Genomic DNA, 12,596 nt, shown 5'->3' with positions numbered 1-12,596 from the left:
TTTATAGGGCGCATTTATTTGGAATCAATTTTCCGTTGATTTGCGTAAATACAAGTCGATGAATCTATTTAAATCCAACTTTACCCGCTCGCTTCCTTGCTTCGTTGATTTTTTACTATAATAACATACCATTATAAATGAAAATACTTAAATATGTGCACTAGGTGCCATGGCGTTATGGACGATTATGTGAGTAAACAATCATTTTACATTGCAACCTTTGAGAGTTAAGCAGAATTTGATTGTATTGTTTTTTGAAGTGGTAGTAGCTGGCTGATTTTATGTTGGTAGGAATCTCTTCCTAGATTTTGGTTATGGCAAACTTTAAACTTGTTTGTTTGCAATAATTTGACCTTACACATGGCACATGAAAAATTAAGATTTGAGGCAATATATGGAATTATGTGAGTGATCTATTTATTTATTTATTTATTTTCCAGCTTTTCTGGACACAGGCCTGCCCAGAGGGAATGTGCACGAACGGGACTCAGATCCCATGCGAGGTACCATCACTACCCAATCCCACAACCCGTAAAGGTTGGCCACATCACCGGGGTCTACGACCCCTACTCTTTTCGAATAGCGATGTGGGCCCACAAGAACAAATCAGTGAAAGTGCTGTGAGACGGGACCTACAGTTTTTCGTCCTTATCCGAGAAGACTAGAAATTCTAACCATTAGCAGATGTCATTACAAAGGCAGCACTTTCTTCTCAGTCATTTAAAGACGCTGAGTGCAGGTCCGGCCTGGGTTTGAACCCGCGACCTCCCGCTTGGGAGACCGGCGCTCTCCCAACTGACATGTCACGTGACCCCGATCAAATGTTCAGGCACAAGAGGACCTCAGGATTTACTTTTGGAGAAAATTTCATTTTTTTATAGTTCTAGGTCTCCTAGCGAGAGATATTGGCAATCAATCATATGCCCCGAACACACTTTTGACCTAGGCCTAAACCTCTTGAGAATCCCTATTCCATCTCCTCGCTGTTTTTTTTTCTGTCCACATCTCTTTGAGCTCTCCCCACAATCTGAACGCCTGGAACAGGCCACACCTGGTCTTTCGTCTAGCCTAACATCCTGTTGGGGGTGGTATTATAGATGTTATTTATGTGTTACATCCATATAAGTCAGTCTATAACCTCTTTGTTCCTCAGTTTCTTTAAAATATGGGTCCAAAAAGCTTTAGGACTGGTTTTACGAGCATCTACGAGGAACTCAGATGTATATTGGTCCTCAGATTTTAACGCTTAAAGCAGGGCCTTTCTAGGGACGTTTAAGTTAGCCCAGTTATCAGGTTTATTAATTTTTTTTCTCTGTTGTATAGCTTGTGTTTCTTCGGACAAAGGCGACGGTGAGACGGATATAAACCATAATAACGACTTAAGGTTACTTTGTTAGGAACGTTGTTTTGTAACGTGGTCAACATAGTAGATTCAAATTTTTCCCCTGTTGTTCGACAGGTACGAGAGAAAGTACTGCTGAAAAGTTGACATGTCTAGTTTGATTTTCGCTACATCAGCTTTGCTCCTAATGAAGACTTTCCGCTCCTGCAACCTTTTCCTTGCAGGTTATACCAGAAGATTGAAGAGTACCATATCCTAATCACTTATAACAGCAGTTACCTGGCAGTTTCTTAACCACAGAGTCATCAGTAGTAATATTCTGCATTCTGGTTGGTGAATTTACCAGTTGCAGCAGAATAAGATTGAGGGCCTTCTGTGGCACAGTTATCCTTCCAATTAATATTTCAGGGGCACCTAACGTCACTTTTCGGAAAATATCTGTTCGGAAGACGACTTGAGATCTAGAATTTTCGGAACATATTTTGTAAAATTTATTGCTTGCTTGCCTATCATAGGATTTTCGAACATCTAAGAGAGTCAAACTAGCTCAAAATCCAGTTGGAGAGAAGAAAGCAAGTCAGATTTTATTGCTTTACGTAAGTGACATGCCCAATTGCTTAGTGACGTGTCTAATTGCTTAGAAACATTTACTGACGACACCATTCTTCCAATTCTCAACAGGACCTTGAAAAAACTATAAATGAAGACTGCATTCAAACATCTCAGCTACTGCTCAGCTAATAAACTTTTTGAAAACCCAAATTTAATGCGAGACTCAGTTCATTAAGATCTTTTATTATTTGTATAGGTAATAGCATGATTTGTAGTGATGATATTTGGCATAAATACCACAAGTGATATTTCAAAATTGTTATACGTAATTTAAAGAGCCGTTAGGCGAGTGAAATTTGCGACAATTTTGAAATATCACGAGTGGTATTTACGCCAAATATCACGTACAAATCATGCTATTATTTGTTTATACTACTGCCCCAAAAAGGTTTCTAATTTCACATGTAGGTATTTCAAATTAAGTTGAAATACTACTGCTCTAAGCCAATCAAATTACATAAATTTCTCATGTAGTAGTATAATAGTCTGAACAGTACAGATTCTTATAATCAGCTTTAAAAAAATAGGCCGCCACGAAAAGCTGTTCAGGCGGCATAGTATGGACACTTATCCCATATATGAATCTTCATTTTAGGGTTCGGCAGCTTTCCCTCGTAGATATCGCGCAGAAATCAGCGTTCTTATCTGTGAACAGAAGCCGTATGGTTTTGGTGCATGCGCAAAAGCTATCCAGTATAGTGTGAATATAACCGGAGATGCCACTCTCACTTTGTTATAACGATCGCATACTCCTACGTAACAGAGCTGGATTTATGGAGTCGAATGTCTTAGGCATATCTGTTGTTTAAGTTCCAACATGCTGTTTGTTGTCTTTCGCCATCCTCCAGTGATCAATTGTATTAATACTTAGTGTAGTCTGACAGCTGAGAGTCATACCGTAGGCTCTCAGGGTCTGTTATAGACGGTCCCCTAGTTGTTTAGCTACAATCCGCTTAAAGATCTTATCTATAGCTGAAAGGACAGTAAATGTGATTTGTTGTTTTGAACGCACGTATTATAAATTGACTGTTTTGGATGTTTTAATTTCTTTGAATAGCCTGAGGAAACAGCCGAAATTTCGCAACGCCAGCGAAATGACGCCTCATAAACGAGCGCAGAAATTCTATACTTATGACGTGTCACAACCCAGATATGGGTTGTGCCTCTGATTGGCTGAAGCAAATTTCTCACTCAGGATCGGACGACCAATTAGAAGCACTGCCCAGATCTGTGTAGTGACGCGTAATCAGTGTGGAATTTCTGCGCTCGTTTCTCAGCCGTCATTTCGTGCACCAGTCGAAGCGTCGCGAAATGTCGGCTGTTTTTTCAGCCTACTCTAGCTGCCCGATAATTTATCGATTTCCCGAAACCTACTAGTAGCTTAATAAATATATGCTTGTTGCAAACGGAATTGCTCGAGTTGCACCAAAAAAAGCAACGCTATGATTGGTTTGGAAAGGAATTATTTTGGCAAACCAGTCAGATCCCTACCGTTCAGATGTTATTTGAAAACCCGCCCATTTCAAGACATCTTCCCATTAAATTCTTCAAAAAAATATGCTGTTCTGGTCATTAAATTTTTTTATTTCAGTCACCAGACATATTTTACAAAATACTTAAGTTACATGCAATTTTCTTCCTTCGATTTACAGTTACTTTACGGTTTACTTCTGATATAAGACCTTCAAAGAGCAGCTAGGTGGGAGCAAAATGCTTTGGCTGCTATCTTCTTTCCAAAATAAGCTTAGCCATGGTGTTTTCGTCCTCGATAAGGATTATACCGATAGCGACGATAGTGAGGCCGGTACTTGTTGTAGCGGCCGTAACGAGGGTAAAGGCCGTAACGAGGGTAACGGCCGTAACGAGGGTAACGGCCGTAACGAGGGTAACGGCCGTAATGAGGGTAACGGCCGTAACGGCCCTTACGGCCGTAACGTCCCCAAGCCACTGGGTCAGCTTCTGGTATAGCGTTTACACTGAAACCAAAGAAACATTTTGAAATTTTTATATTGGTAATTCGTTATGTCCATTTTGTGTTTTATCACCAACCATCCTATAAGATGTAGACAATTCCTACTGAAAACTGTAATTTCACTTAGCTCAACTATAGGGTCGATAGTGCAGGGAGTGGCTTGTAAAATAATAAAAAAATACCTTTCAGAATTATCCACTTCATTTGCGTCATCAACATCTTCACTTTCTTCTTCTTCGTCTTCTTGATCAATTCTGTCACCTTCTAGGGCTTCTTCAGAGACACGTAATTTGCTTTCATCTTCCTGGTTATCGGATGCCAATTCGAATGGCCCATGTGACGAAATAGTTGTCACCAGAACACCAAGGAAACAGACGAGAAGAGCGATCACTGCAAAAGACGGCTTCATGATGGCCAGTAACTGCAACGAACGTAACAGCAACAGTAACGAACGTTACGACTGACTGGTGAGATGGAAAACTCAGAGTGAACTTTGGGGCAGGTGGCTTTTTAATTTATAGTTTCGTTACGCTGTCATTTGCGTATGGGGTGTGCTATTTTTGGTTTTTGCTCAATGCCTCAAATGTAAGTAAAAATTACTGTAACAATACCGGTGCAACCCAATATTGCGTCGTACGTCCAATAACAAATAAAATGCTTCGAAAAATGACAAAAATCACGAAATTCAGATTACCTTAGTTTAGCTAAAAATCGTTATTTCTAGTGCGGAGAGTCAGGGAACTCAGTGTAGTGATGGCCATGGGTTTTGTTGTCAAATCTTCATAAATTTGATTTTATTGCGGAAACGCTTTGCTATCAAATATAACCACGCCTTCCAGCAGATTTAAAGGCAGCTATCAAATACCGTCGATCCAAAATAACCTTCAAGCTACAAATTTAAAAGCTGATAGTCCTAGGAGCGGTTATTCTTGTGCTCCACCTTTGCTGAACACAACATCAAACACTTGCAGTTTTTTTTTTTTTGAGGTTAGCAAGTAATATTTGAGACAAATGAACGTCACGCTCGTGGCCATATTTACGCCAGACTGCCTGTACATCCCGGGGGAGGGTGGGGGACTCCGCATACGAAAGGGGTGGGGATGCTCGTTGGAAATTTTGAATTAAGCCCCTAAAGGAGACCGACCTGGGCGTGGCTCAAGCTTTTTTTGACCCCTAAAAGAGACCATGTTAAAACACAGACAGTAAATATTATTTTATATTTTTTCGCGTAAAACCCTAAACGAGACCCTCACGGCAAAATATGATGGCGTTTTGCCCAGAACACCCTAAGTGAGACCAAAATCCAAAATTTACACCCCTCAGCGAGAAGACGAGCATCCCCACCCCTTTCATATGTCGAGTCCCCCCCCCCCCCTCGGGCTGTACATGTTCTTAATCTTACTTGAACAAACGAGAGCGATGAGAGCGATTCCCAGCCCATCCTAAGAGCAAAAATAGGGCGAGACAAAAGAACTACACTACATCTGCCATTTGCAATAAATATCATGCTGTGATAGGTTTTAAAATTTGTCACAATTTCGAGAGCAGATTAGTGAGTTCGAAATTGTTGCGGAGTTACAGTTCTAAATTTGTTAGCGGAGACTGGGAGAAATATCAAACCGTGTATTGTGAAAGTATAGAGACGGCGGAAGTAGTTGCGCATGGAATAACTTTTTATTTGTTACGTAAAGTTCAGTAGTCGCTAAATTGAAACACGTACACACTGGCGTATGTAAGTGTTTTCCTACTTTCCAAAAATTGATCAACAAGTGGTCCAAGTGTGGAAGTTGGTATCGATATAAATACAGTATCATGCCACAAAATTCAATATACTACTTATTAATATCACTAACTGCTACCGCTTCAATATCATAATATGGTTCGTTTTCCCTGATTAAACTGCCGAAGAGTCAGTATAGGGAGCGCTTAGTGACGATATTATGAGCGCGCTATTACCAAACAAAAATCCACGTCATGGTCTGCAATACATCACCAATTTACAAGAGCAATTTACTATTCAGTATTAAGGCTAACATCCAGTTTTTCCCTAGCCTGAAATCATTTAGATTTTTTAGACTTATGTTTAGGGACTTTACTTTCTACATTTCCTTAAAGGGCACTAAATTTCAGTGAACAGTGGATTTCTAGAGATACTTTTATATTTATACTTAAAGCTCAATGGGTGAACTTCGTGTCTAAAGCAATCTGATTGGATCGCAATCTCATGTCAACCAGTGATACCCACTACTTAATTGTTGGATAATGAAAGATCCTGAAGGCAGAAACGAACAAAACTGGCTGTTGTAAACTCGGTGTTCTCCCAAATTTCAAACTACAAAATTTTGAAAACAGAGACAATCCTGGCCTTGTTATTTTTTCAAGGTAAAGCAAATTATAAATTGTTCAAAAAAAGATGTTTTGGTTCTAATAATTCTTAGTTTCGACGGATAATAATTACTAATCCCAGGAAATGGGAGCTGAAGTATCTATTCTTGACATCGATATAGCGCGTCGTGTATCAACAAGGAACGAAAGCGAAGGTCCAAAACCTGTGGTATGTAAATTTGGCAGGCGTTTGGCGAAAGGGAAAGTTATGGAAGTTCGTCAACGTGCCTCCCAAGTTAACCCAACAAGTATCGGCTTTTCTGCTGAAAACGAGGTTGGCAGAGCGAGAATCTTCGATCATCTTACCCCCAAGAAGCAGAACCTGTTATTTGAGGCGAAAAAATTCAAAGAGCGGAATCATTATCAATTTTGTTGGGCTAAAAACTCCACCATTTATCTAAGAAAGGATGAGAGCTCTCGTGTGATTAAAATCTCGGACACTAATACACTACGACTTCTTGCATCGGATACGTATTCATCACAAGTTAGATAAGTATAATCTACTATTAATGAATCTTAGTTTCATTTAAGAGTATTAACCATCAGACCGCTCGTAGTACTCACTCTTTATTTCGTGAGCGTCCATACTTTGGGCAAAATATTATCTTTGCTCATGGCCAATTTAATAACTGCATACCTTCTCATTTGCCGACCAAAAAGTATTTGGAAAAGCTTACTAGTTTTTACGATCTTGATCTTTTTAGGCTCAATGCAGCTAAAACCCTTAATCTTGATAAGAAACGAGTGATCAGAACTATAGCTAAAACAACTTTCGATGCACATACTGATCCAATCTTTCAAAATCTTGGTATCTTAAAATTTCATGATATATACTTAATACAACTAGGCTTATTCATGTACTCCTATCAAAACCATACTCTACCTTTAAAATTTCATTGTAAATTTACCTTACAAAGTCAAATTCATTCGTATAATACAAGAAACTCGTGTAAATTTCGTCTGCCTTTCTGTCGTACCCGAACCAAACAATTTTCCGTTTTTTATCAAGGACCTAAATTTTACAACACCTTAAACACCAACATCATCAACGCTTCCTCACCTTTCTCCTTTAAAAGAGCACTTAAGGCATTTATTTGTAATAATTATTAGTATACTCCAACAAAAATTTTGGGAAAAAGCCTTTTAATATTCAACATTTGTAAACTTCCGTAATATTGATTAGTTTAATTTTTCACCTCATATTATGTTGTATCCGTCGCCGTAATTTTTATACTATCTTCGAAAAATTGTAATTGAGGAGGCCTAATTAACATAAGCTCTATAGTTTCTTTTAGGCCTCCTCGCCATCTCTTCCTACATTTTTTTTTTTTTGGCATCTTTTTTTAATTATCGTAATCGTGTGGCAAATAAATAAAATACCTAAAATACCTATTACAATCGTATCCAGAGCCGTTACTACTCTCCACATAGCTTCAACAAATTTAAAACTGAACTTCCTAGACTTGCTAGTTATTCATGTGTCTCTGTTCTACATAATAATGTCAGGAGCCTTGGCGAAACCTTCAAAAATTCCAGGTCTATTTATTAGATGAATTGAACTGTGATTTCAGCATTATAGGAGTTTCTGCCAAACCAAAATAATCAGTGGGAAAAGCTTGGATTTTAATCCAAACATACCTGGATATATTTTTGAATGCGCTCCCCACCTCTCGCCTCTGGAGGTGTTGGCTTGTACATTAATGAATCTCTGAAGTATAAAGTTACTGAAAAAACATCAAATGAGGCTTTCCAGGCGCTATGGATTGAAATCCATTCCTCACAAAAATGTAACATCATTTGTGGTATTGTATATAGACAGCATAATTCTCCGCAACGCTTCCAAGGATATTTTGACGAAACTCCTGAGAAAGTAATAGCTTCAAACAAATCAGTTTATATTATGGGCGACTTCAACATAAACCTCCTTCACGCCGAAAGCTCCCATTATGCTCAGGAATTTTTACTTTCTCTGCAAAGCTTTTCATTTACACCAACTATTGATAAACCAATTCGTGTGCATAACAGCTCTGCCACCTTAATCGACAATATTTTGACTAACAAAGTTGATGCTAATATCACCAGGGGCAATATTGTCTCTGATATCAGCGACCATTTTTCACAGTTTTGTGTCTTCCACACTTTCTTTAAGAAGCTGAAGTCGAAAAAACAAAAGCGCAGAGATTTTTCTGGTTTCTCCGTTAATAGTTTTAACTCTGAACTTTCGGAGGAACTCTTAAACCAAAACAATTTTGATGACCAGTTCGTCGTCGACATTGCTTTTTCTAATTTCTATAACACACTGTCTGTTCTTGTCGAGAAACACGCTCCTATGAAAACTCTCTCAAAACGCAAGCTAAAGCAGTTTTCTGAGCCGTGGATAACCATTGGCCTCAAAAAATCTATCAGAGTGAAAAATTCTCTTTTTCATTCAGGGAATTTCGCACAATATAAACTCTGTAGAAATAAAATTTCCGCTCTTACTAGGGCGAGTAAAAAGAATTATTATCACGCATTCTTTGCTGACAATTTGAATAACATGAAGAACACCTGGAATGGCATAAATAGCCTTATCAACGGCAAAAAGAAAAAATCTCGGGTTATTTCTTCGCTAAAGCGCCTTAACAACGGCATAACAACTGATCCCCTTGAGATTTCTAATATTTTCAACAATTACTTCTCTTCCGTTGGTGTAGCCTGAGTATCAGGCGTTTCTGAGGGAAAAGGGGAAAGATGGAAGCGAAAAAGGAAGAGAGCTGAAGGAGAGAAACGCCCTTCCTTTTTCTTCTCCCCCTCCCCTACCAACCCTCCCCCATCTAAAATCTCCCTAGCCCCTTAGGAAGGCCAGATACTCAGGCTACCGTTGGTGAAAAAATATTCGCGCGTACCACCTTCTTCTTGCAGTTTTACTATTTGTCACCCAATAAGTATCCTAACTCCTTCTTTTTTGATGCAGTCTCTCCAGTAGACATTGAACGTGAATAACTATCTATTCCTAGAAATAAAACTTACGGTCTTTACTCTTGTCCGATCCATATTTTGTCCGGTGCTAAACAAATTATTTCTGGCCCTCTATCCAACATTTTTAACATCTCTGTGCAAGAAGGTGTCTTTACATCCAAATTAAAGCAAGCGAAAGGTGTCCTGTCTACAAAAGTGACGATGAAACTGAACCCGGAAATTATCGGCCTATTTCGTTATTATCTATTTTTAATAGAATATTTAAAAAATTGATGTACTGACAACTAAAAAACTTTCTTGATAAAAACGATATCCCATTTAAATCACAGTATGGCTTTCGTGAAAAGCATACTACACAACACGCTGTTATTGACATTGTCAATATCACACAAAACAATATGGACCTAAAATTATTTACTTGTGGCATCTTCTTTGATTTCTTGAGAGGACACAGAGGTTTTTTACTGGAAGTACCATCCCACACAGGGATGTTTTCTCCGCGGGCAGCTAATCCGACTTAATCCCATTTAATATGTCGCGCTCTTCGAAAGTGCGAAAATTTTCTTGTCGTGTATTAGATTTCAGATACATTTTCTTAATCTTCATTTCGCGCCAGAATAAATTAGTTTGCGCGCAAAGGGCTCCTAAAAAAATCACAAGGTTTGTCCCACTTCGAGTCCACCTTCTGGAGATACGCCGGCTTGGTAGCTGGAATACATTGCCGAGGCGAAGATCTGGCATTTTTTCCTCGTCGTCGTATTTTCTTCACGACAAATGTTTAAATTTGTAGTGAGAATGCAGCGCATATCGGTGGATTTTACTTCATGCGGCCTGCTACTTCTGAAAGAAGAGTGCCGGATTTCACCGTTTTGTTCCTGTTTATTAGTGTAGGCAAATGTAAGGTAAATGAACCGACCACTGTAAGGTAAGAATTGAAGTTTTAAATTTGTTACTCGGCGAAAATCGTGGAATTGGAATTCGTGAAACTCGTGAGTATTACCTCTGTTACCTAATGTCATGCGATGACTCCTCGCTTTTTCGATGCGTAACACGGATATAAGCGATAAATTTCTTTCGCAAAGTGAAATATAATTTACTTAACGAGACCATTTGACAAATATTTCTCGTTATATGCTTTATTCATATTTGCTTGGCTTATTCAGGCTACATGCCAGGAGTTTGATGACAATGTTTGTGTGCTATAATTATGCTGATAAGTTTTTGAAGGAGCCCATCAAATTTGATGGGCTCCTGGTTTTTGCATCTTTATATTGAAACTCATGTAAGCCAAACGTTTGTTAACTCTAGCAAAACACTCTTCTATTATGGAGGAACTTTTAACGTCTTTCGGGGCCCTAATACGGTGTCAAATTTTTAGGGGAAACAAAGCTTGATTTTTGGCGAAACAGACTATAGCTTTTTCGTCTTTAAAAAGAGCGCGAGGCAAACGTCCGTGAGCACAGTGTAAGCCAGTGATTCTTTAGGTAGAGCTAACAAACATAGGCTGCACTTTAGGTGGCACACCCATGGGTGCAGTGTAACCAAGTGATTCTTTAGGCAGAGCTAACAAACATAGGCTGCACTTTAGGTGGCACAACCATGGGTGCAGTGTAACCCAGTGATTCTTTAGGTAGAGCTAACAAACATAGGCTGCACTTTAGGTGGCACACCCATGGGTGCAGTGTAACCCAGTGATTCTTTAGGCAGAGCTAACAAACATAGGCTGCACTTTAGGTGGCACACCCATGGGTGCAGTGTAACCCAGTGATTCTTTAGGTAGAGCTAACAAACATAGGCTGCACTTTAGGTGGCACACCCATGGGTGCAGTGTAACCCAGTGATTCTTTAGGTAGAGCTAACAAAAATAGGCTGCACTTTAGGTGGCACACCCGTGGGTGCAGTGTAACTCAGTGATTCGTTAGGCAGAGCTTACAAACATAGACTATACAGGTGTACATCAGATGGTAACAAGTTTTAGAGTTAAAACTTTGTCATGAAGTGCTACACCATGGCATTTCGACTATTTCATTATCGCGCTTGTTTTGACGCACAATTGATAGTCAGGAGAAGTCGTATTGTCTAACACCATAGCAAAAGACAAATTTACACACATCACAGCGTTAAGGTAAGGTAATACTCGGTATTTCCTTCAGGTACATTTACATTTTCTGTTAGGTTATAAGCGATTAAATCGCATGCAGCGACGAACAAAACGCGAAGCCGTCAGATATTCTAGAACCGTGTTATTTACAGTGCTGTGCATTATTATTGCTTAACTAACTAACTACGCGCTGATGGAAATAAGTTCCGGCCGCTTTAAATTTTGAAACAATTCACTGGTACTGTATAGTGATAATTGGAGCGGAAAGTTAGCACGCGAGCAGGGCGATTCTGCTGTGGTTTCTGTAATGTAGAAGATATTACGGCAATGAGGCTCCCGAGGTCCGTTCTGGAAATCACAACTACATGTAGGATGAAATGTATTCTGCGTGCAGACGTCTCCTGCGAGACGGTTTCTTGGTGATTTTATTAATTTTTCCGATCCATTTTTTTTTCAGCTCTATTTTCGCGGCTTTTGCGATACAAACTAAATTTATTTTTAGTTGTGACGGCATTACACTGCTTATTCATGACGGCTTTGGAAGAAACTGAATATATTGCGCTTCGCGATTTCGCAAAATCGCTGCGGGAATTAAAAAATATTTTCTTCCAAAAAAGCGTTTTCACGCTTCTTTCTCTAGTCAATTATCTCGTTTGTCTCGTTTTCTAAAGGTCCTTGAAAACAGAATAAGACATACCTAGTATAACGCTGCTGTGGTTTAAATTTCAAAATGCGACCAAGTTTGGGAATTATTTAAGATTTTCGATTTTCTGCCTGGGCTTATTAAAAATTAGCCGCCGAAGACGGAAAGTCCAGTGACAGAATTGAGGTGACTTTCATAAAAACAGCGAACATATTGGCAATCTTAGCTAATCTTCTACTTAAATTTCACAAAACAGTTATGGTTATCTAAAAATGTATAAACGGCACATTTTTTGATCTAGAGAAGAAAATATTAGGCTGTTCCAGGCGTTCATAGAAGAGCGCGGGTGAAATATTTAAGAAGAAAAAAAACGATTGAAGACTAGAGAGGGAAGTCACCAAACCACAGCGGCGTAGTCCATTTTAGGGGTTGTCCATATGGGTAGTCCATGGGGGTAGTCCATGAACTTGGGATGAGTGTTTTGTTCACCACCAGAAAAATAAGTGCTCAGGAAACCAAAACACTAGCAAATTCATATTCTTTTATGAGCAGCTGTCCTGTCGTTTCATTTAAAAAGTGATTA

The 12,596-nt window shown here is 39.1% G+C and overlaps 1 protein-coding gene across 1 annotated transcript; it reads right to left on the bottom strand.

Annotated features, from left to right (window-relative positions):
* Positions 1 to 3,517: 3,517 nt before the first annotated feature.
* Positions 3,518 to 4,469, bottom strand: LOC140940538 (uncharacterized). The gene is made up of 2 exons (XM_073389524.1): positions 4,109 to 4,469; positions 3,518 to 3,930 (listed from the first exon to the last, which is right to left on the bottom strand). The coding sequence occupies exons 1-2, from the start codon at positions 4,333 to 4,335 to the stop codon at positions 3,699 to 3,701; spliced, it is 459 nt and encodes a 152-aa protein (XP_073245625.1). The 5' UTR covers positions 4,336 to 4,469; the 3' UTR covers positions 3,518 to 3,698.
* Between the last annotated feature and the right edge of the window lie 8,127 nt (positions 4,470 to 12,596).

This window comes from Porites lutea, chromosome 1, assembly GCF_958299795.1.
Source record: "Porites lutea chromosome 1, jaPorLute2.1, whole genome shotgun sequence".
In the NCBI taxonomy this organism is placed as follows: Eukaryota; Metazoa; Cnidaria; class Anthozoa; order Scleractinia; family Poritidae; genus Porites; species Porites lutea.
This window is presented reverse-complemented; position numbering and strand designations above follow the sequence as displayed.